This window comes from Lithobates pipiens, unplaced genomic scaffold (assembly GCF_037356315.1).
Source record: "Lithobates pipiens isolate NorthernLeopardFrog02 unplaced genomic scaffold, aLitPip1_a1.2 Scaffold_27, whole genome shotgun sequence".
NCBI lineage: Eukaryota > Metazoa > Chordata > Amphibia > Anura > Ranidae > Lithobates > Lithobates pipiens.
Window position 1 is genome coordinate 181960890 of NW_027507788.1, and position 25220 is coordinate 181986109.

Below are 25220 nucleotides of genomic sequence, written 5' to 3' on the forward strand. Positions count from 1 at the left end.
CCACACTAGTTTGACCTCTACTGCCTGCTATGTTGGTAAGGCTAGGACTTTATCCTACCCAAAATGGCCGCCAGGCGGAGCCTAAGTGTTGATTGTCTGTCACAGGAAAAGGGATCTTAGGATGAGATTGTGAAGGATCACACTGAGATGTGGTGACGGTGCGGACTGAGGAATGGTGTATACAGCATATACAGAGCTGAATATTACTTCTCACAATGCCGCAACAGTACAACCTGCGTGCAAATCTCTTTGAAGAGTGGATTAGCAGCAGTTATTGCTGCATGGCTCTCAGCCTGGTCCCTTTTTTTTGTGTGCCCTTATTAAAGATGGCGGCCGCAGTACGAGAGAGCCTGCGGCTCCCCACGTGGCGAGGCATCCTACCATGCTTGACGTCCGGCCCCGCCTCTCCCGCCGTCTGATTGGCTGCCCCGGCACATGTTAGTGTGCAGTGCGGTGCTGCTGGCAGAACTGAGAATGGAGGTGCCGGTGCGGGATGGCTGGTTTCGGGAGACGTGCAGCCTGTGGCCCGGGCAGGCCATGTCCCTGCAGGTGGATGAGGTGCTGCACCACAGCAAGAGCCCCTTCCAGGAGATCCTGGTGTTCCGGAGGTGAGGGGCCCAGCCTAGGGGTGGGGGGGGGGGGGGTCGGCACACTGCTCATCCCTATATACCTCTATATGTATGACTGCTGTCTCTGTGTGTGCAGAGGGTGGGGCCTGTCCTGTATGGGGGTGCATAATATATAATCGCACAACTGCATAAGGTCACATCTTACTTGCAGGGAACATTCACAGAATCGCACCCCTCTTTAGTGGATACGTGGGAGGGGTGCTGTTATTTCTTAATGGTACCCCTGCAAATTTGGCAGATGTGTGTGCTAAACTACAGTAGTGCAGCAGCACTATGTGGGTCGGTGCGGCACAATCCTACATAAGAGACCCCTGAATGCGAGGTCCCTACATGCGATGCATGCTTAAATGTGAACCCAGGCTAAGACTATCACCTGGTATAAAGGAGAACCCCCCCCCATCGTCTCCACTCTGTATATAGAACAGAATAGTCCGGTCCCTGCAGCACCTGTCCGCATTTGGTCACACTGAATGTGGCTTTGAAATCATGTGACTTCACTTGAAGCTGCATAATTTCTAAGCTGCACGTCAGTGCGACTTGAAAGACATCTGTGTGGCCTTATGCACGGATGTCTAAGCAAGTTTCACTTGGACTCCTTTCAAAATCGGTGCGACTCCAATGGAGTCGGGAGGTCGCACTAATGTGACCGCATCCCTTGCGGACAGTAGGGTGCGACTTTTCATGTGATTTTTGGGACCTGTCAAATTCACATGCAAGTCGCACCGGTGTGACCTGGGGCTTAATGTATTCAGGATGAGCAGCTCCTCTGTGGACGACTCTCCCCCACGCCCCCTGTCAGAATTTGAAAACCGCAGGGCTGCACTCATATGGCCACGTCATTCGTTCAGTTTCCTGCGAAGGAATGCCTACAAGTACTGTGCGCCAAAGCAGCTGACAGCTTGTAGTTCTCAATGAACTGTGAGGGTGCTAGTGAGTCCATTAATAGATATGTGGTATTAGTTTTTTTCAAAATTTTGTTTAACCACTTTTAACACTTTTTTTTTTTTTTTTTTTTTTTCTGTAAATTTCAAAATCCCCAAAAATATGAAATAACTTTAAACTATTAAATTTATAGGCATTGGAATTTCTTTTTGAATTTGGCTGTTGGTGAACGTAACAAATTATCCGGAATGATGAATGCTCCATCAAAAGGGGGGGGGGGGGGGAGACAAACAAAAATAAATGAAAAATAACACCTTTTTCGTCAGTGCTCATGTCTATCCATTAACTCCCTTCCCATATGATGTATAGACAGATCACTGTCCTGAGTCTGCAGGAGCCTTACATTATACCCCTGAATTGTTCTATCGTGGGTGCAGTGCTACCTGGGGGTGGATTCACTTATATTTTTTTTTCTATCAGTTTCAAAAGGTGAACTTGTCCTTTACGCCATGGGTGCTCAACTGGTGGCCCTCCAGCTGCTGCGGAACTACAAGTCCCATGAGGCATTGCAAGCCACTGACAGTTACAAGCACAAGTCCCAACGACGGAGGCACGCTAGGGCTTGCAGTTCCACAACAGCTTGAGGGCCACAGGTTGAGCACGCCTTCTTTAAGCTCATCTTTCAGGGTTGTTTCAAATAGGAATTTGCATGTTCCCATGGGAACACCAGCAATGCTTGTTCATTTGAATGGGTTGTAAAACGCACTGGACCGCAAAAAAAGTAGTGCCTGCAGTTTGGTGCGCACAAACGCACAGTTTGCGATCTGCTTGGGGTGCTATAACAATACATTGCCACCTGCATGCAGATCACAAGAGCAGCGCGCAGGTGGTGTAAGGACTGTTCCTTTAACCACTTCCGGATCGCCCGCTGTTGTACGTTGGTGCTTTGAAGAGGGATACTGTTATGGCAGCAGCTAGCTACCTTCACCCCGGTATCCTTTCAGCGGGCAGTCCGCTTCCAGATAAAAGATCACTCCAGAGCCGTTGGGAGCAACGGAGGTGATCAGGTCCTCTTCCTGGCTTGGTATGGATCTGAGTGAGGGGAAGATGGTCCTCACCCGTCTCATAACATTGCAGGGTGGAAGCAACGTCAAAACGTCACTTCCGCCCATAGCTCTTAAAAATACTTTTGGGCGTCTGCGGCGGTCTGTCCCGGAAGTGGGTGCAGATACCTGGATTTTCCAGGTAACTGCACCCCCCTCCCCCCTGAAAGGTGCCAATTGTGGCACCGGAGGGGGGAGGGATCAGATTAGCGGAACTTCCCCTTTAGGGTGGAGAACCTCTTTAAACACTATAAACCTTTTTCTGACATTTGTTGGCTTCAAGATTTTTTTCTAGCAATAAATAAATAATTACTTAGAACCCCAAACGTTATTTTTTTAGTAGACATCCTAGAGAATAAAATGGTGGTTGTTGCAATGTTTTAAGTCACACTGTATGTGCGCAGCGGTCTTTCAAATGCAATTTTATGGGGAAAAATTACTTTAATGAAAAAAAACACTAACCAGTAAAGTTGGGGGCTTGTTTTTTTTTTTTTTTTTTATATAATGTGAAAGATTTTATGTTGCGAGAATCGTGTTCTTTTTATTCTAAGCTAAAAAAAATAACCCTGATTCTCATTTTAGCCAGCATTGTGCAGCTCTAACTCCGTGTAATAGGAATAAAAGTGGCACTATTGTGTTTTTTTTTTTTTTTGGTCACTTTTATTCCTATTGCAAGGAATGTAAACATCCCTTGCAATAGAAGGGGGGGGGGGGGGGGGGAAAGCATGACGGGTCCTCTTAAATATGACATCTGGGGTAAAACTGCAATAAAGTAGGAAAAAAGTGTGTGTGTGTTTATGTTTGTGTGTGTTTTTTTTTTTTTTTTTTTAACGTGTACTGTCCCGTCAAGTTTGCGAACAGTGCCCATATATGAAAACGGTGTTCAAACCTCACACATGTGAGGTATCACTGCGATTGGTAGAGTGAGAGCGATAATTCTAGCCCTAGATCTCCTTTAACTCAAAACATGCAACCTGTAGAATTTTTTAAACGTTGCCTATGGCGATTTTTAAGGGTAAACGTCTGTTGCCATTCCACGAGCGGGTACAATTTTGAAGCGTGACATGTTGGGTAACATTATATTGCCCAAAATAAAAAAAATTGGGCTAATGTTACTGTTTTATTTTTTGATTCTAAAATGTTTTTTAAAAAAAAAAGCTTGTAAGACCGCTGCACAAATATGGTGTGACAAAGTTATTTTTATATGCTCATTACAAAAAAAAAATAAAAATATATAATATATTTTTTTTTTTTCTCATTATATGTAAGTAATTTTCTAGCAAATAAAACTGTTTCTAACTTGTAAACACAAAATCTGAGGCTCAGTCCTTAAGTGGTTAATGTATGTTATCTGTTTGCACCTGTCCCTCTCATAATGGGGATCTGTTTTCATTCAAGTGCTGGGCTCTGTCCTAAGCTGTGATATTGCACATTGACTGACAGTCTATGGCGTGTGCACTGAGTGTATGCAATCTGACTCTCCGCAGTAAGACTTACGGGAACGTGCTGGTTCTGGACGGATTAATTCAATGCACAGAGAGAGACGAGTTTTCTTACCAAGAGATGATCGCAAACCTCCCACTCTGCAGTCACCCAAATCCACGCAAGGTACAGTACTGCTATCCTGCTCTAGTGGCCCCTTTCCCTTCAGCGGGGGAATTAACAAAGCTTCCTGTACTATTAGACCAAACAGTGCAGGTAACTGGCAAAGCATAAAAAGCAGATGGAAATTGGCGAGGGTGGCACAGAAAGTCCTAATTCCGTGTGACGTAGGAACTGGTGCGGGTTCTGTACATAATGAAGGGACTGCATCAGTTTTCAATGTAGAAAACTGCCACAGATTCCTGACGCTGTGTATAGGAAGTTGGCTGTCTGCTAGTAAACTGGCAGGCAGCTCTCATGCCCCTCTCTGCCCATGTAGTGAAAATGCCACATAGTCAGCCTGCCTAAAGGCAATCTGAGGCTTGGTTCTGATGCATCTACAGTGATGCCTAGAGGCGATTCAGTTCGCATTGTGCACTATACAAGTATTTCATTAATTCATTCATTCATGCATCTTCATTCATTGAATGTGATAAATAATGAAAGGCTTGAGCAGAGTGGGAGTTATAAGAATCATGGTGAGATTCAATGTGAGACCTACAGTGGTTTAGGAGGAGGGGGTTTAAGTATGTGATCCCTCTGCTTTGTACATTTTGCCCACTGACAAATGATCAGTCTAATTTTAATGGTAGGTTTATTTTAACAGTGAGACATTACTGTATAACAAAAATGCAGGAAAAAAACACATTTCAAAAAAGTTTTAATTTGATTTGCATTTTAATGAGTGAAATAAGGGAGTGCTCCTAATCTCAGCTTGTTACCTGTTTAAGAGACCTGTCCACGGAAGCAATCAGATTCCAATCTCTCCACCATGGCCAAGACCAAAGAGCTGTCCAAGGATGTCGGGGACAAGATTGTAGACATACACAAGGCTGGAATGGGCTACAAGACCATTGCCAAGCGGCTTGGTGAGAGGATGACAACAGTTGGTGCGATTATTCGCAAAAGGAAGAACCCCAAAACTGTCAGTCTCCCTCAGTCTGGAGCTCTGCAAGATTCCCCCTTGTGGCGTTTGTGACCTTGAGAACAGGGAGGAATCGGCCCAGAACTACACAGGAGAGTCTTGCCAATGATCTCATGGCAGCTGGGACCATAATCACCAAGAAAACAATTGGTAACACAGAACGCTGTGAAGGACTGAAATCCTGCAGTACCCGCAAGGTTCTCCTGCTCAAGAAAGCACATGTACCGGCCCGTCTGAAGTTTTCTAATGAACATCTAAATGATTCTGAAAATTGGGTGACAATGTTGTGGTCAGATGTGACCAAAATCAAGCTCTTTGACATCAACTTTGAGGGTCTTTTTCTGCTAGGGGGACAAGACCACTTCACCGAATCGAAGGGATGATGGACCAGGTCCATGTACCATCAAATCTTGGGAGAGAACCTCCTTCCCTCTGACAATGGGCCATGACTGGTTATTCCAGCATGACAATGACCCAAAACACACAGCCAAGGCAACAGAGGAGTCGCTCAACTAGAAGCATATTAAAGAGGAAGTAAACTCTACCACTCTGATGCTGCTTTTCATTTAGTCCATTATAATAAGTAATTATCAAAGTATAGCCACTGTAATCCAGCCCAAATTGCATATTACTTACTGTTTAAAGAAACTTTAAAAAACTTGTTTGCAGGGGTTATGCAGCGCCATCTTAAGTATTGTTTTCTGAGTCCACAGTGGAGTGTATTTCCGCCCTTACATTGAGCACTTCCTGTACTGTTGACCAAGCCTCCTTCTCAATCCAACGTTTCTATGGCAACCCTGCTTCCCTGTTCATAGCTGACTTGTTTTATTTCATAGTATTTACTTGTGCTGATTACCTAGTGTTTGCCTCTGAGTCCTATCCGCTTCAGCTGATAAGACTGCAGTACTGCTGTCCCATTCCCTGGTTTACCGTATATACTCGAGTATAAGCCGAGATTTTCAGCCTCTTTTTTGAGGCTGAAAGTGCCCCCCTCGGCTTATACTCGAGTCATCGCTGTCTGCCCGCTCGATCAGCGTGTCGAGCAGACAGACAGCGGCCATTCTATTCAAAAGCCGCGCCTCCGGCTCCGCCTTCGCCTGTGATAGGCGGAACACTGAATTTCCCAGCAGCCTGTGTTCCGCCTATCACGGACATCGTATCATCCTCGTACTACGGACGAGGATGATACGACGTCTGTGATAGGCGGAACACAGGCTGCTGGGAAATTCAGTGTTCCGCCTATCACAGGCGAAGGCGGCGGCGCAGCTTTTGAACTTTACAATGGCCGCCGACGAAGAGGGCACGGGAAGGCACGGCACGGGACGGGACGGCGGCGGCAAGGCAAGGCAAGGCACGACACGGGACGGATGCAAGGAGGCAAGTCACGGCACGGGACGGAGGCAAGGAGGCAAGGCACGGGACGGAGGCTCGGGACAAAGGTAGGCTGGACACACACACACACACACACACACACACACACACACACACACACACACACACACACACACACACACACAGGGATGGATGGATGGATGGATGGAGACACACACACACAGGGATGGATGGATGGATGGATGGATGGAGACACACACACACAGGGATGGATGGATGGATACACACACACACACAGGGATGGATGGACGGACACACAGGGATGGACGGACACACAGGGATGGACGGACACACAGGGATGGACGGACACACAGGGATGGACGGACACACACACAGGGATGGACAGGCATGTCTCACCCTCGGCTTATACACGAGTCAATAAGTTTGCCAGTTTTTTTGGGGGTAAATTGGGGGCCTCGGCTTATATTCGGGTCGGCCTATACTCGAGTATATACGGTACATTGTATGTGAGGTCACATGGTGTGTAGAAGGAAGCTCTGAGTGATTAGCAGCCTCCTGGGAGTTCAGTGCTGTGTGCTGTAGGAAGTCCTGATAACAGATAGATAAGACATAGAGTGTGCCGTAAATCAGGGGAGATCTGGGCATGCGCAGTGAAATTTTTTTCTAAAGAACAAAAAGGATTACAACAATACTAAGCAAGTAAGGAGATATCTACAAGCAGTGTTCATTAGGGTTTTTTTATGCTGATTTACATAGGACAAAGTTGTGGGGGAGAGTTTACAACCACTTTAAGGTTCTGGAGTGGCCTAGCCAGACTTTAATTCCATAGAGAATATGTGGAGAGAGCTGAAGGTTCGAGTTTCCAAACGTCAAACCTTAATGACTTTGAGAGGATCTGCAAAGAGAAGTGGGACAAAATCCCTCCTGAGATGTACAAACCTGGTGGCCAACTACAAGAAACGTCTGACCTCTGTGATTGCCAACAAGGGTTTCTCCACCAAGTACCAAGTCATGTTTTGTGAAAGGGTCAAATATTTATTTCACTAATTTTAAAATGCAAATCAATTTATGTGTGTGTGGTGGTTGTTTGTTCTGTCTCACTGTTTAAATAAACCTACCAATAAAATTAGAGCATTTTTGTCAGTTGGTAAATGTACAAAATCGGCAGGGGATCAAATCCTTTTTTTTTTTTTTTTTTTTCCCCCTCACTGTATGTTACCTAAAGTTTGTCAAATCTAAATGTCACTCTAAGCTCTCAGCAGGAATAACATCCACTGCTTAAAGCGGGGTTCCACCCTAAAGTGGAACCTCCACTGATCAGATCCCTCCCCCCCCCCCCCCCCCTCCGGTGTCACAATTGGCACCTTTCAGGGGGGAGGGGGGTGGAGATACCTGTCAGGTATTTACACCCACTCCCGTGGGAGTCTATGCCTCTTCCTGTCCTGCCGCGCTGTCTGCTGGGACACACACGGGTCCCAGTGACAGCGCAGAGAATTCCTATTGCGCTGCGCTACTCGCGCATGCGCAGCAGGGAACCGGGAAGTGAAGCCGATTCGCTTCACTTCCTGATTCCCTCACCTAGAATGGTGGCGGCAGCAGCCGAGAGCCGAGCGATCGGCCTCGGCTGCCGGCATCGCTGGAACCCGGGACAGGTGAGTGTCCATTTATTAAAAGTCAGCAGCTGTAGTATTTATAGCTGCTGGCTTTTAATAAATTTTTTTTTTTTTTTTTTTGGTGGAATCCCTCTTTAAGCCCAGAATTTAACACATTAGACACTTTGGGGTTGATTTACTAAAGGCAAAATCACTCTGCACTACAAGTGCACTTGGATGTGCAGTCGCTGTAGATCTGAGGGGAAGCGCTGCTGATTTTTATCTTCCGGTCATGTGCAAGCTAAAATGTGTTTTTTTTTGTTTTTTTTTTTTTTTTTTTTCCCCCTTGCATGTCCCCCTCAGATCTACAGCGACTGCACTTCCAAGTGCACTTGTAGTGCAAAGTGGATTTGCCTTTCGTAAAGAAACCTCCTTTTGTCTCTTTGCATTAGTTACTTGTCTGTCTTCCCTTGACCAGTGAGCTGTGCACGTGCAGCTCATTGCACAAATTTAGCAATGCAGAGCTGACTAAAACCATTCACAGCACGGGAGTGACGACATTCTCGGCCTGGCCAATGAGTGGCTGGGTTGTTATAAAATTTTGTATTTAATTTCTCTCCGACACTGATGGACATTGTTGGGGCTGCACTGATAATCGGGGACTCTGATTGTCAGTGAAATGTCCCTTGTGTGGATTTGCTGTCTTTCAGCTCTCCTTACTCTGTCCGTGTGAGGAGAGGATTGCTGATAACCGGCAAATCCTGTTTACATCTGTGATCTGACACCGCTGAATGTGTGGTAAAGAGCCGGCATAATTGTTTTACCTTGGTCACATCCCGGTGCCAGCATGGGAGGACGTCATGACTGCCTCCTGGCAAAGTGTGGATGTGCTGTAGCCGTCATTCGGCAATAGTGAGGTCACAAAGGGTAAGGTAAAAAGCACCCTATACAAATGTATGCATATTTCAGCAAGCAATACGTTTACATTTGTGGGCTACAGCAGATATTATTTCTATGGCCGGCTTTATATTAAATCTGCCTATGTGGAGGGGGAGCAGATTTAATTGCACTTTCTCATCACTGGTTGTCTGACAGGTACTCATCATTGGAGGAGGGGACGGCGGAGTCCTGCGTGAGGTGGTGAAACATCCGTGTGTGGAAACGGTCGTACAGTGTGAGATTGATGAGGTAACATGGAATGTATAGCATGAATAGCGGTTGGTGTTTTCAGAATGCTTAGTGGGCTTTAATGCTGGGAGGTGGAGCAGCTTCCCAATCACTGTGATCGGCTCTCGTAGCAGTCAAATGATTGGGAGGCGGTAACATCTGAGCCATTAAAGTGATCATTAAGCTTAAAATATTTTTATTTAAAATAATGAACATGTTCTACACGCTCTGTGTAATGGTTTTGCACAGAGCAGCCCTGATCCTCTTCTTGGGTCCCTCCACCAGCACTCCTAGCTCATGTGCCCATCGAAAGCCCCACTTTTTTTTTTTTTTTTTTTGAGCCACTCAGGCGGGCTCTATCCTGAGCCACCCTGTCTGCATCTATTGACACGTATAGAGCAGCTTGGCCCCGTCCTCTACTCACTCATCACAGAATATGATTGACAGCAGCAGGGAGGTTTTCTTTTCTTTACCCTAATGCAGAAAAGGCATTAAAGGAGAAGTCCAGCCTGACCTCCTATGGATCACAGGAGTGCAATTCGTTTTGCACTCCTGTGAACCGTTTTCAGCAGAGAGGATCAGTCCAGGCACCGCGTCATCCTGGCAATGGAAGTCTGGATCTGCCAGGCGCCTGGACTGACAACCGTTTCAGCAAGCCGCTATGAGCCTGATCCGGCCGCTCCCCACCCCTCCACAGTTTAGCTCTCCAGTGAGCGTGGGAGGGCAGTGCGGAGAGCTGTGAAAACCAAGCCATTGGCTGTGTTCAATCACTCGGTTCTCAGTGCAGAGGTGCCAGGGGACTGATGCTGCATCCACTTGGGTAAGTATGATTCTGTGTAAAAAATAAAATAAAAAAATCCCATACTTTTTTTTGTTCTGTGTAGTGGTTTTGCACAGAGCAGCTCCGATCAGTTTCTTTTTGAGTGCCTCCAGAGAAAGCCGCTTGCTCTGGGGGGTACCGCTGCATGCTCGCTCCCGAGCCACTGCGCTGTCCATAAGACACAGATCTGGTTGTTAATGACAATAGCCGGAGCCAGTGGGCTGCTAATGTTTCAGTTCAGCCAATGAGGGGGGAGAGTCCTGGGACAGCCACTGCTATTGTGAACCTTGCTAGATCGAGATGGGGCTCGGGTAAGAGTTGGGGGGGGGGGGGGGGGGGGGGAGATAGGTTGCTTCACACAGGTTTGATTACCTTCATGCATGAAGGTAAGAAACCTTAAGCCTTTAAAACAGGGATATTAAATTAGCGGACCTCCAGCTGTTGCAAAACTACCCATCAAGTCCCATCATGCCTCTGCCTCTGGGTGTCATGCTTGTGGCTATGCCTCATGGGACTTGTAGTACTGCCACAGCTGGAGGACTGCTAATTGCATATCCCTGCTTTAGAACCACTTTAAATCCCAACTCCGGGCAAAAGGTTTTCCTGAACAGTAAAGCTGCCTGTGCTGCACGGGATAACTGCTGATTTACTTGCTAAATCTTCGTAGCACAAGACCAGTCCGGTGCTCCAGTGATCTGGAATAGTGGACTGTTCTGATGTCATCGAGCCCAGAGCACAATCCATAGACCAGGAACAGTCCACCGCTGGACCATGAGGGAGGCCGTTTTTTTGAGATACTGCTTTACTTTAACTGACAATTGCGCAGTCATGCAACATTGTACAAAAATAAAATGTTCAAACCCTCCCCGGAACAACTAGAGCGTTCTTTTTACTGCTATTTGATCACACCTGCGGTTTTTATGTTTTGTGCTATAAACAAAAAAGACACGTTTAGAAAACATTTTTTTTTTTTTTAATCTAGTATTGGTGGCGATCAGCAACTTTTATAGCAGGACTGTCATATTGGAACTGCCTTATTTTATTTTTTATTTTTTTCGGGAACAGTGATGCTAATTAAGCACTGGCTGGGAAAGGGTCAACATCTGGGCACTCGGAGTGTTAACTGTGCTTACTCCACTGTGGGGGAGGGGATTTGACTAGGGGAAGGAACACAGAATATATACCTTCCTTTCGGACAGAGCTGCAATCTTCCTTGTTTGCCATTGGAGTAACTTTATTTTTTCCTCCTTTCAGGAAGTCATTAATGTCTCCAAGAAGTTCCTCCCAGGGATGGCGGTGGGGTACTCCAGTCCAAAGCTCAAGCTACACGTGGGTGATGGCTTCCAGTTCATGAAACAGAACCAAGATGCTTTTGATGTCATCATCACGGACTCCTCCGACCCTGTAGGTAAGATGCTGAAAGCCCAACTGAAATCTCCTTTTTAAATCCAATATATACATGCAGGCGCAGCACACAAAAGCTGTGCAATGTGTTAGTTACCAGGTCCGAAGTAGAAAAGCCTGTCCCCCTGCCAGCACACTGCAGAGAAGCTCTTTGTAAAAACTGTGCCGTCTTCCTAGGTCTGACACATGCCCTGCGAAGTTGGTGCTAGAGCTCTTCAATGAGTAGAGAGAATGGGCTTTGTTTATAGATGTCGCTTCAATGAAGGGGGGAGTCAGACCTGCAGAGAGACCACTGCTTTTTCTTTGCTTCATTTGGGGTGTCGCATAGTGAAACTTTGTTCATGTTCAGCAGTACATACACTGACTGGCCACTTTATTAGGTACACCTGTTCCATTGCTTAGTAACACAAATTACTAATAGGCCAATCACATGGCAGCAACTCAGTGCATTTAGGCATCTAGATGTGGTGAAGACTACTTGCTGAAGTTCAAAACGAGCATCAGAATGAGGAAGAAAGGGAATTTAAGTGACTTTGAATTTGGCATGAACGTCCCATTTCTAGGCCATGTAAAGTTGTTCCACTTTAATAAAGCAATCTGGAAACTGGTTCTCTAAATGCTTGTAAATGTTGTTTACATCCTGTGTATTCTAATGGGATTTACTTTAATGGGAGTGTAAACCGGTTTGGGAAGGGCTGTCCTTGTACCTCTATTTCCTGCACTGACCGTATTCATCCATAGTGTCCTGTTTTCATTGGCAGGTCCTGCCGAGAGTCTCTTCAAAGAGTCTTATTACCAACTGATGAAGACGGCGCTGAGAGACGGCGGGATCCTCTGCTGTCAAGGTAACTGTCTCCACATTTTTAGGGAGATGTTGTTGTGTTTTTTTGCATTTACTTTAATTGTAGCTGTGAGGATCTCTAATTTCCTAAATCGGAAGGGGGTGGGTTCCTTCTCCCCAAGTCGCAGGTCATGTGAAATTCAGTGTATTTCTATGAGGGCAATTCATACTGACACTGCAGAAGTCACCGCGACTTCAGAAAAGGTTCCCGCACTACTTTGGTCTGACTTTTGATGTGACTTTGGTCCAGAGAATGTTAAGTCAGATCAAAGTCTGGGTGGCACAGTGGTGTAGTGGTTAGCACTCTCATCTAGCAGTAAGAAGGGTTGCTGTTTCAAAACCCAACCACGACACTACCTGCCTGGAGTTTGCATGTTCTCCCTGTGCCTGCGTGAGTTTCCTCCGGGTACTCCGGTTTCCTCCCACACTCCAAAGACATGCAGGTAGGTTAATTGGCTTCTGTCCAAAATTGGCCCTAGTATATGAATGTGGACCTTGGATTGTGGGCTCCTTGAGGGTAGGGACCTATGTGAGTGTGCAATGTACAGGGATAGGGACAATTGTAGACACTCAGGTTGAACTGGATGGATTGGTGTCTTTATTCAACCTTGCTAACTATGTAAAGTCGCATTGTGAAGTTACACGACTTTGTTTCACAAATGTGAAAGGACCCTAACGCCACTCCCATTAACCACTTGCTTACTGGGCACTTAAACCCCCCTCCTGTCCAGACCAATTTTCAGCTTACAGTGCTGATGCACTTTGACAATTGCATGGTCATACAACACTGTACCCAAATAACATTTTTCTCATTCACCCCCCCCCCCACCCCATATATAGAGCTTTCTCTTGGTGGTATTTGATCTCCTTCTTCTCCTTCTCATCCTTCTCATCCTTCTCATCCTTCTCCTTCTTATCCTTCTCATCCTTCTCATCCTTATCCTTCTCCTTCTTATTCTCCTTCTTCTTATCCTTCTCCTTCTTCTTATCCTTCTCCTTCTTCTTATCCTTCTCCTTCTTCTTATCCTTCTCCTTCTTCTTATCCTTCTCCTTCTTCTTCTTATCCTTCTCCTTCTTCTTCTTATCCTTCTCCTTCTTCTTCTTATCCTTCTCCTTCTTCTTCTTATCCTTCTCCTTCTTCTTCTTATCCTTCTCCTTCTTCTTCTTATCCTTCTCCTTCTTCTTCTTATCCTTCTCCTTCTTCTTCTTATCCTTCTCCTTCTTCTTCTTATCCTTCTCCTTCTTCTTCTTATCCTTATCCTTCTCATCCTTATCCTTCTCCTTTTCCCCCTGCGGTCCTGGAACTAGCATGGTGGATGAGGATGATAATAGGTGACCATCTTTTTGTTCCTTTCCTCCTGTGAATGAGTACAGAAGGAACAATATAGAAATATATAAAAATCTTTGACACTTAAAAAGGATACAAATAGTAATGGCTTATTCACACATTTGAAAAGCATGGGTCAGCTGAGCAGACTGATGCAGATACGTCATTATGCCATATACACCTTATTAATGGAAAAATATTTCCCGCTGGGGGACAGACTATATGGCTGGCATAGGTACGTTCAAGTGGACAGGCATTTGCTTTCAAATTGGTTGGCCTAGCTACACTCTTGGATCCAGTAGAAACCCTCTTCGGGGGGGGGTCACACAAACCTCCATCTGACCTTCTCCAACCAAAAGTCTTGCCCAGAGAGGGGATGCCGGCCACTAGAGGGGAGTGTCCTATGAGAACAGATCCGTTGAATGCCGACGTGTCATTAGTGGAATAAACCTAGGCATTTCAAATGCAAGATACAAACCAAAATTAAAAAAACTGGAGAAAAAGAGGGAGCATCCTCTCCTCCAGATATGCATCTATGCCCCCACTAGAAAAGTGTAGATAAACTCTCACACCAATGATCATCGCCACAAGGGAGAAAATTTTATAAAGAATGGTCCGTCTAAGTCTAGAAAATGGGTCTAACCAGGAGAACCACCCTGGCCAAGGTGTGCTCTAAAGCAATGGTTCTCAACTCCTGTCCTCAGGACCCACTAACAGGCCAGATTTGAAGTATTACCTTGGGGGGGGGGAGATGCAGACTAGAATACTGCAATCAATGAGTAGCAAATGATCTCATCTGTGATGTGTTTCAGTTATCTTGCAAACGTGGCCTGTTAGTGGGCCCTGAGGACAGGGTTTCTGACCACTGCTGTAAAGGACGGCTCAGCTAGCCCTAATGTGACATTTAGGCTGGACTAGATATGCCCCAGGTCAGAGGTTTGATCCAGCCTGGAGTCTGGATATCATTGAAACATTCCCTTTTATCTTTGCAAGTTGCCACCCATTTTTCCGCTTCCCTAATCTCCTGCACCTTCCATTTCCAGCAATGTCATGCCATGGCTAGGGAAGAAAGCCGATCAAGCATGATCTCTGCTTCATTAGGGTTGATGGGTGACATTGGGGGGCTAATAGGTAGTAGGGGAGGGGTTATGATCATGTTACCACCGTGATTGGCTGTCATGGCGGTCCCATGATTGGAAATCTCCCTATTGCAAGCAGTGATCGGTAGCTTTCTGTTAGCCGCCAATAACTGTGTGCAGGGAGGGCTCTTGGCACAGCTGCATTTGCACTAATGCACACAAATATGTGGCCCCCCTCGGCTCCGAGAGATTAACTTATCTTCAGGCCTAAAATGTGCATTTAAAGGCGTTCATAAAGTGTTCATTGTACAGAGCTGTTCTGAAGTCACTCAAACGGCATTCAGATTTAATGTTTATGTAACGTAGGATAATGGGTTACCTCTTGGCGTCGCCAACATTAGCGACATTGCTGTGTTTGAGCTACTGCCCAGCAACCTCACAGGACAAATCCCAACGGGGTGATCTTCAACCTCCTCCACTCCATATTTGTTTCTGATCTGATTTTATTTTATTTCTTCTAGGTGAATGTCAGTGGCTGCATCTGGACCTCATTAAGGACATGCACAAGTTCTGCAAATCTCTCTTCCCGGTGGTAGAATATGCTTACTGCACCATCCCAACCTACCCCAGTGGCCAGATCGGCTTCATGCTGTGCAGTAAAAACCCTGTGAGTTTGTTTCCTGCCCACCAACTCGGTCATGTACTGGTATTTCCAGTGAAAATGTATTCCTACACCTCTGCCTATTTTATTTATTTTTTGCTTCCTTAGAAAAATGTAGTTCCTCTAGTAATGGACATCCTGAGCTGGCAGACAATGCCCCACCCCATGCATGTTCTTCAAGGCTTCTTTCTCATTGTTGAAATGGACATACATTTAATGTTTTTTATGTACACTTGGTAGAACTATAGGCAAAACTATATATATTTATAATTTATTTTTTTGGTATTGTGGCGGACAAATCTGACACCTTTTTTGGAACCAGTGACGTTATTACAGTGATCAGTGCTAAAAATATGCACTGTTACTGTACTAATGACACTGGCAGGGAAGGGGTTAACATTAGGGGTGATCAAAGGGTTAAGTGTGTGTCCCTAAAGAGGTACTTGCTAACTGTGTGGGGGATGGACTGACTGGATGAACAGAGATCCCTGTTCCTGCTTGGCAGGAACACACTAATCTCTATCTTCATTCCTGTCAGAACAGCGATCTCCCTTGTTTACCTAGGCAGATCACCGTTCTGCCTCTCTGGGGAACGATCGGGGGGTCCCAGCGGACATGGTGTCTGCCGGACCCACTGATTGGCTCCATCTCTGGCCAATCCAACTTGCATCCATGGATGCAGACAGTTCGGGACACCCCCTGTACCCTTGTCACAGGATCTGACTGACAGAAGTGGGAGCCAAAAGTCTACAATAGTCTTGGCCAAGCCTGAGAGCCACTACACACCAGCACAGTGCTGGGTCAAGTGGGGACTCGGGTAAGTATAAGGAAAGGATGTGTGTCATTTTCTCAATGCGAGGAATGAATTTACAGTTTTAAGATCTTTAATGTTTTTGTTTAATATACAGCCATCTAGACAGGAAGTGGCTGCAGAAGATCATCAGCAATGAAGGATGAGAAAACTAAAGAGGGGGGGGGGGGGGGGGGTTGTTTTAAGGTGCATAGAACAAACCATAGGAGAAGGAATTCATGTCGGGTCTCTTGTTGCAGAATACAAGTTTCCGGGAGCCGGTACGGCAGTTGTCTCAGGAGCAAGTTGATGAAATGAACCTGCGATACTATAACTCCAGTATTCATCGAGCAGCCTTCGTTCTCCCAGAGTTTACACGAAAAGTAAGACACTCCATTCTTAGTTTGTATTTTCCTGTTGAGATTCCTAATCTGAAATAAAATAACTCTGATTGTGACACACACAGAAGTGAAGTGTGCAGATTGGGATGGAATTGCATTTGCAGCTGGCAGAGCTGAGAGGTGATGAAAAGCCAGAGGCATCTCACTAGCACATTCAGCCACACCATGCTTGTCCCCAGGTGACAGCCCCCCCCCCCCCCCAGCCTTCATTGGTAGGGCCTATAGGTCAGGGTCCCTTAACCACTACAGCCCCGGAGCAATAAACACCTTAAGGACCAGAGGTCTTTTTCCAATTTCGCACTGCGCTGCTTTAACTGGTAATTGCGCGGTCATGCAATATTGCACCCAAACGAAATTTGCATCCTTTTCTTCCCACAAATAGAGCTTTCTTTTGATGGTATTTGATTGCCTCTGCGATTTTTATTTTTAATTTTTTGCGATATAAATGGAAAGAGCGAAAATTTTGAAAAAAATATATTTTCTTCTTTTTGTTATAAGAAAAATCGAATAAACTAAATTTTAGTCATACATTGAGGGCAAAATGTATTCAGCCACATGTCTTTAGTAAAAAAAATGTCAATAAGCGTATATTTTTTGGTTTGCGCAAAAGTTATAGCGTCTACAAACTAGAGTACATTTTCTGGAATTTACACAGCTTTTAATTTATGACTGCCTATCATTTCTTGAGGTGCTAAAATGGCAGGGCAGTACAAACTCCCCCCCCCCCCCCAATGACCCCATTTTGGAAAGTAGACACCCCAAGGAAATTGCTGATTGGTATGTTGAGCCCATTGAATATTTATTTTTTTTGTCCTAAGGGATTGAATAATGACAAAAAAAAAGATGTATTGCTCACACATGCCATGGTTATATGTGGAATTGCACCCCAAAATATATTCCGCTCCTTCACTCCTCACTACCTATCAGTTTCGAAGGCCATAAAATGCCAAAATAGCACAAAACCCCCCAAAATGACTCCATTTTAGAAAGTAGACACCCCAAGCTATTTACTGAGAGGCATGTTGAGTCCATGGAATATTTTATATTTTGCCACAAGTTGCGGGAATATTACAAACTTTTTTTTTTTTTTTTTTGCACAAAGTTGTCACTAAATGATATATTGCTCACACATGCTATGGGCATATGTGAAATGACACCCCAAAATACATTCTGCTGCTTCTCCTGAGTACAGGGATACCACATGTGTGGGACTTTTTGGGAGCCTAGCCGCGTACGGGACCCCGAAATCCAAGCACCGCCTTCAGGATTTCTAAGGGCATACATTTTTTATTTTACTCCTCACTAACTATCACTACCTTACAGTTTTGAAGGCCATAAAATGCCAAGATGGCACAAACCCCCCCCCAAATGACCCCATTTTGGCAAGTAGACACCCCAAGCTATTTGCTGAGGGCCATGTTGAGACCATTGAATATTTTTTTTTTTTTTTTTTTTTTACAAAAAGTTGTCACTAAATGATATATTGCTCACACATGCCATGGTTATATGTGGAATTGCACCCTAAAATATATTCCGCTACTTCTCCCGAGTATGGGGATACCACATGTGTGGGACTTTTTGGGAGTCTAGTCGCACACGGCACCCTGAAAACCAATCACTGCCTTCAGGATTTCTAAGGGTGCAAATTTTTGATTTCACTCCTCATTACCTATCACAGTTTCGAAGGCCATAAAATGCCAAAATAGCACAAAACCCCCCAAAATGACCCCATTTTGGAAAGTAGACACCCCAAGCTATTTACTAAGAGGCATGTTGAGTCCATGGAATATTTTATATTTTGCCACAAGTTGCGGGAATATTACAAACTTTTTTTTTTTTTTTTTGCACAAAGTTGTCACTAAATGATATTGCTCACACATGCTATGGGCATAAGTCAAATTACACCCCAAAATAAATTCTGCTGCTTCTCCCGAGTACGGGGATACCACATGTGGGCGACTTTTTGGGAGCCTAGCCACGTACGGGACCCCGAAAAACAAGCACTGCCTTCCGGATTTAAATATAAAATGCTACCAAAAAAACTGTTAGCAATCGCAGGGATCAGGCTTGACTCCCCGGGGGGGGCGGCGGGAGGGGGGGGGGGTTTGTGTACCTATGTGTCAGTGTAGTGTTTTGGTGCACTTACTTTTAGTCTTCTCCTCGTAGTCCGGTCAAAAAGACCGCCCCGAGGAGAATGACATCACTTCCTCCTTCCTGTGTAAACAATACACAGTGGGAGGAAGCTTGTCATTGGCCAGGAGCGATCCAGAGGGGGTGGCCAGAAACCAATGGCCATCCCCCTCATCACGGATCGCTCCTGGAGCGAACCGGACTGCCGTATCCAGCGGAAGGGGGTCCGATCGGACCCCCCACCCGCTGGAAGGCAGGCACGTACATCTACGTGCTTGTGCCTGCCTGTGCCATTGTGATGACGTACAATGGCAATACGGTGGTCCTTAAGTGGTTAAAGAGACTCGTCAACTTTATCCATTGAGGACATGGTGACACTGTCTGTCAAAGGGGTCACCTGACAAACTGATACCTTGTCTATGCACCTCCATTGCAGCCGCCACCAAATCCCTGATATCACATGCTTAAAGGCATTGTGATAGTACTACCATCTTCGTGGGACAGTGCTTTAGTGTAGTGACTGGCTGCTAGACCTGAACACATGGGGGGGGGGGGGGGTGTGGGGGCATGCACCTCTATATACAAAGAAGCACAGGTTATTTTCAGCAGCCTAGGCGGGGGGAACGACATTAACAAGAGTACTGAGTTAAGGGTCCCCTTTACACATACTAAAAGGAGAAATTTAACAGTCTTCTTTTTAAACAGGAGTTTATTCCTTTTTAACCACTAGATATCCGCGCTATAGCAGAATGACGGCTACAGCGCGGACCTACTTTGCTGGGACTACGTCTATTGACGTCGTCCCATACACGAGCGGCCTGCATGCCCCCTGAGGGGCGTGAGCGGTGCGCTCTGTGATCAGCGAGTCTGAGACTTGCCTGATCACGGATCGGAGCAAGGGGTTGATCCCAACCCCCTTACCACGTGATCAGCCAATGACAGCTGATCATGTGACACAACAGAGCTGGTAATCAGTCCCGATCACCGGCGGCCGTGATGTCCCGATCACCGGCCACCCATCAGTGCCCTCAGTGCCCAAAATCTGCCTCAACAGTGTTGCCCAGCAGTGTCATCTACCAGTGCCGCCTCATCAGCGCATTTCAATGAAGGAGAAAAATGACCTGTTTGCAAAATTTTATAACAAACTAAGATTTTTTTATTTTGCATCTTTTTTTGTTTAGCAAAAAATAAAACTCCCAGCTGTAATTAAATACCACCAAAAGAAAGCTCTATTTGTGGGAAAAAAAAATGACAAAAATTTCATTTGGGTACAGTGTTGTATGCCCGCGCAATTGTCATTCAAAGTGCATCAGCGCTGAAAGCTGAAAATTGGTCTGGGCAGGAGGGGGGTTTAAGTGCCCAGTAAGCAAGTGGGTTAATGTGTTTTTGTTGGGTTGTTTTTGTTTGTATTTTAACCACTTGCCTACTGGGCACTTTACCCCCTTCCTGCACAGGCCAATTTTCAGCTTTCAGCATTGTCACACTTTGACAATTGTGTAGTCATGCTACAATGTACCCATATTAAATTTTTTATCCAGCAATTCCTGGTGGATACTGTTACAAATCCATTTTGACTCCCAGGCTGCAAAGCTGGGAGTCATCGCGATCTGGTGAGTGGGGACACATGGGGGTTGTTTTGTCACGCCTGAGCTTGTCTGCGATTTTCTGCCTTGCGTCTTTGTCTATTAGATGTGAACTATCCCCTGCAACTTTACACTTTGGATGTGAAGCACCTATTTAGCCATTTATTACTTCCACAGGTCACATGGACTTTTGTTACATATTATATATCGCTGCTTATTTTCACTTATATGGACACATGTTTGTTAAGCGCTGTATTTCTTTTTTTAAGAAGCCGGTTATCAGCTTTCCTTATTTTTCCTCGCGCTAAAAGAAAAGCCGCTAACCAGCTTGTGTTTACTACATGAGCAGCTGTCAGCCAATGACAGCTGATCACAGGATGTAAAGGGCTGCTGTGATTGGGCCTTTATCCCGATGTATGATCAGCCAAGTCTGAATGACTCAGTGATCACGGGGGCGCTTGGGCAGCGCAATATCGTGGGAGGACATCCATGTACGCCCTCCTGGAATTTTAAGTCTGCAATGTAGTAGTCTTTCAGCTATAACGTGGGCAGGAAGCGGTTAAACCAGGTATAACACTTCTGCCAGGTTCAGAGTTTACAATGAAAATGTTATTACTGAAAAACTTGCAGCACTTTGAGAAATATAAATAAGTGCAAATGAAAATAAATCATACTCTTATAGCAACCAAATAAAAAGGAAGTGCCACTCTGACTAAATACACTAAGCAGGTCCCATTGTATAATATAGTCCCTTTTTTTTTAATCTGTGCTCCACTTCAATTTAAGTGACCGCACACTGACTTTGTTTCTCAGTGCTGTGTGAATACGCATTTATTACAAGCAGCAGCAAGGGGATAATTTGGGTGTGAAAGCATTTAAAGTTGCTCAGTTTGCAATGTGCTGTGTACTGTTCTGCTCTCTTTAATTACTTCCCTCCTGCGTTCTAGCCGAATGACGGCTACAGCGTGGCCTTACTTTGCTGTCATGACGTCCTCCCGTGATTGTGCTTTGGATTCAGCTGATCAGTAAAGGGCCAATCACAGTGGCCCTTTACCACGTGATCAGCTGTGTTCAATGATGGCTGATCACAGATGTAAACAAAAGCCAGTCATCTGCTTTCCTCTCCTTGCACTGACGGCATGAGGAGAGGAGAGCCGATAACTGGCTTGTGTTAAAAGGACATCTACACTGATGATCAGGGCAGTCCCAACAGTGCCCACCGGTGCTGCCAATTGGTGCCATATTAGTGAAGGAGAAAAATTACCTGTTTGCTAAATTTTATAACAATGAATGGGGGGGGTTGGCAAAAAATAAAAAAAAATAGTGGTGATTAAATACCAAAATGCTGTGTGGGTGCAGTGTTGCATGACTGCTGCATTGAATGACTATGTGTGAGAACGCTGAAATCCAAATATTGTCTTGGACAGGGAGGGGGTGAAAGTTCCTGGTAGGCATGTGGTTTAAAGGATAAATTCACTTATTTTTTTTCTACAAAAAAGTACATTTTTGCACGGAAAAAAATGCATTTTTCCGCCAGAAGCCCCCCCCCCCCCCCCCATGTTCCGTGGATCTGGGAGTGTAATGTCGGGCTTCTGCAGACTAAGCCCTACAGCTTTCAGCCTGTAGTAAGGGAAGGGATGGTCGGCCCTCTGGATGACTTCCAAAAAAAGGTATTCTTTTATTGAAAAGACATGTACAATGCAGCGTTGTACATGCCTTCAATAAAGGAATACTACAAAAAAAAATTCATCCACATTGCTGACCATCCCTTACTCTGGTACATTGGAGGTGTTGGCAGCCTCAAAGTCTGAGCACAGGGGGGAGCTGTTGGGTGTGTAGATGATACAACCTTCCCCAGCTTTCAGCCTGTATTTCCATATGGACTGTCGGTTTGAAAGCTGTAGGGCTTGTAAATGAACTGCAAACGTGCTCATCGGCACCCTCGCAGTTAATTTAGAGCTACAAGCCGTCTTCTGCAGGTGGCTGATGGTACCTTTTTTTTTTTTTTTTTAGTTCATTCACAAACAAAATGACTGACACGCCATGTGGGTGATGCCCCACAAAACCATGCTGTTTTTTAAACTGTAAATGTGGGGAGAAGATCCCCCTGCACACTGAGGGAGCGGGGGACTGGGAGGGAGAGGCAGCAGGCGCTTAAACATGTTGCATGTTACTCTCTTTATACTGTGATCTTATCCTTTTTAAAGCTGAACCTCCCCAGGTTTGATCAATTTTACAAACGTATTTTGGGGCAGCTTGGCTTGATGCAGATTTGATTCCCCTCCGGAAAATTAAAGCCGGAAACCGACAAGAGGTGGGGGGTTTCCATGCTTCTATTGGGCCAGCCTGGTTCACTACAAAGTATGCATATAGGAGGGGGTTTTCAATGAAAATTCAGAGTGACCAGGGGTTTCCCCTCTGTATTGAGTGTGCAGAGGGGGAACCCCTAGAACTGCACCCCAAAATTTTGCAGTGATTTACTGTATGTAGGGCTGACTGCTGCAGTGATTTACAGAACCCCCTCCTATATGGTATGTATATAATTTTTTGTCTCAATGTTTTAGGGAAGTTTTAAATAGTTTTGTTTGGACCAAGCTGGTCCAAATTAACTGTTACCCTCACTACTAGATGTGCCCGCTGTATGTTGCCTCAACTACATACAGTATATAGTGCTGTGTTCCAGCAATGCTGCTCCAGAGTAGTCGGGCTGAGTGCTGCTTAGCCATTCACAGGTAGCTTTGTGCTTGACGAATAAATATAAAGTCTCCCCCTGATTGGCAGAGACAGGTGGATGAAGTCAGGATCTCTGACTCGGCCATTCACAGGAAGCTTTGTATGTATTCATGGAATACAAAACCCCTGAGAATGAGCTGAGCCAACTATTGTGTTTCAGGGAGCTGCGCTGCTGGTATACAGTGCTGTAAACGAGGTAAATAGTTTTAAACGGTGGCCCATCTAGTAGTGAAGGTAATAGTTCGATCGGATCAGCTTGGTCCTAACAAACTGTTTAAACTTCACTAAAGTGTGGAGATCAGTTTTAAACTGGCTTTACCTTAGTTTTCATTTGTAAGATATTTGCAGAGAGAGGAAACCTTTTTTTGGCAGTTCCCCTCCAGAGAGGGATCTGTCATCGCTTATCTAGCCGTGCGTTTTCTTGGCGAGACCTCGCTGTCAGAGGAAACTGGCGGACTGGAAGATGCGTCTGTATGGCTGCTGATAACCGTTGTCCTTTTTTCTCCGTCAGGCACTCAGCGATGTGTGACGTTCCCAGCAAGGCTGGCGCTTGTCTCTTCAGAGGCTCCGGACCTTACATTGGGAGAGAAGGCCAGGCGTCCCGTGAGGATGAGGGAGAGAGCTGGACCTTCCCTCTCCAGGTTGATCGTTCTGTACCAGTGCTGGCAACTGTGACCGGTGAACATGTCTCTTCTCAGGCCTACAATCTATGGGTACAACACATTACAGTACATTCAATGCACGCAACTTATATGCTTCTGTTAACCCTTTCTGCCACAGGAAACTGACAGGTCAACTGCATCCAGAACTGTTAAAGCCGCGTTTCCTCGACCTGTCTCCGAGGCCCGTTTAATGTTTTACAGATGGACTTTTCCACGGGTGAAGTTATTAAGGGTCTTGGCCTCTGGATATTCACAATATTTGAATGGTTGGTGGGTCATGGATGAGTTCAGGAAACCAGACCAGTCTACTTCATGCTGTTATTTCCAGTGCTGGTGGAAATGCCTGCCGCTCTTTTATAGTGTTTGGGAACTCTTTGCATGCTGCTAATCTCCTTTGCCACCCGTTGAGTCCCCTTGTACGGTCCCCTTTTGGACAGTAGTCCTCGCCAGTAGAGGGCGGTATGGCTGAGAGCTTCATCCTTGCTGCTAGAGTCCCCAAAGATTATAAGAAGTTGGCACATGCCTCCCAAAAACCCCTTTCTTAAAATCGCTTCAGGTGGAGTGATCTCTGTACACAGAAGCCATCGGTTTTTCTTGTTCAAAAGCACCAGTCATTGCCAGCATAATCGGTATCCTGTATATGTTGCATATATCTATATATTTAATACCAGGTCACTGACCCACAAGCTGCTAATTCCTCCCCCACCCCCACCTTTTTGCTGCTGGTATTTTGGGTAAGACAGGTGGGTCTGCGTAGTCTTTCTAATCCCCACCACCAAAAATGGTTCTTACCTAGTTGCTTTGCCATGTGAAGGCCAGTTGATTGGAGTTTAGCGATATGGGGGGTGGTAGACATTTTGGGTTAAAACGCTGTAATCGCTGGATATTATCTGTCAATAAACAAAACTAAACATTAAACCTGCATTTTGTCTTTATTCTAGATATAGATATCTATATCGCTCTCCGCATTCCAAAACTTCTTGCTTTAAGGGTAACTCCACTTTCATGGGGGGGGTTGAAATATAGCTAATAATAATATTATTATACAGGATTTATATAGTGCCAACAGTTTGGGCAGCGATTTACAACATGAGGGCAGACGGTACAATTACAATACAAATCAATACAGGAGGGATCAGAGGGCCCTGCTCGTTAGATCTTACAATCTAGAAGTGTACAATTGAATGTTATTAAAAATGACCTTTCCTTTTCAATCTACAGCTCTGTAATTTTCTGTAAAGTGCTTGTGTGATTGGCTCACTGATTATTTTTTATTTTTCCCTGAAGTCTGCACTAAGGCTCCGTTCACACCATTTAAAAAAAAATGAAAACCCTTTCCAATAACGCAGAGGCACAAAATTGCTTTCATGTGAATGTGTTCCATAGGAACGTGTGTGTGTGTGTGTGTGTGTGTGTGTGTGTGTGTGTGTGTGTTTTTTTTTTTTTTTCTCCCTACAACAAAAAAAATGACAAACTGCAAAAAGCACTGCAGAAATT

At 45.2% G+C, this 25220-nt stretch overlaps 1 protein-coding gene across 1 annotated transcript; it reads left to right on the plus strand.

Moving 5' to 3' along the window:
• Positions 1 to 423: 423 nt before the first annotated feature.
• SRM (spermidine synthase) lies at positions 424 to 24641 on the plus strand. The gene is made up of 8 exons (XM_077457978.1): positions 424 to 608; positions 4102 to 4222; positions 9221 to 9313; positions 11367 to 11520; positions 12278 to 12361; positions 15285 to 15430; positions 16475 to 16597; positions 23573 to 24641. The coding sequence occupies exons 1-8, from the start codon at positions 436 to 438 to the stop codon at positions 23588 to 23590; spliced, it is 912 nt and encodes a 303-aa protein (XP_077314104.1). The 5' UTR covers positions 424 to 435; the 3' UTR covers positions 23591 to 24641.
• The last annotated feature ends 579 nt before the right edge of the window (positions 24642 to 25220 follow it).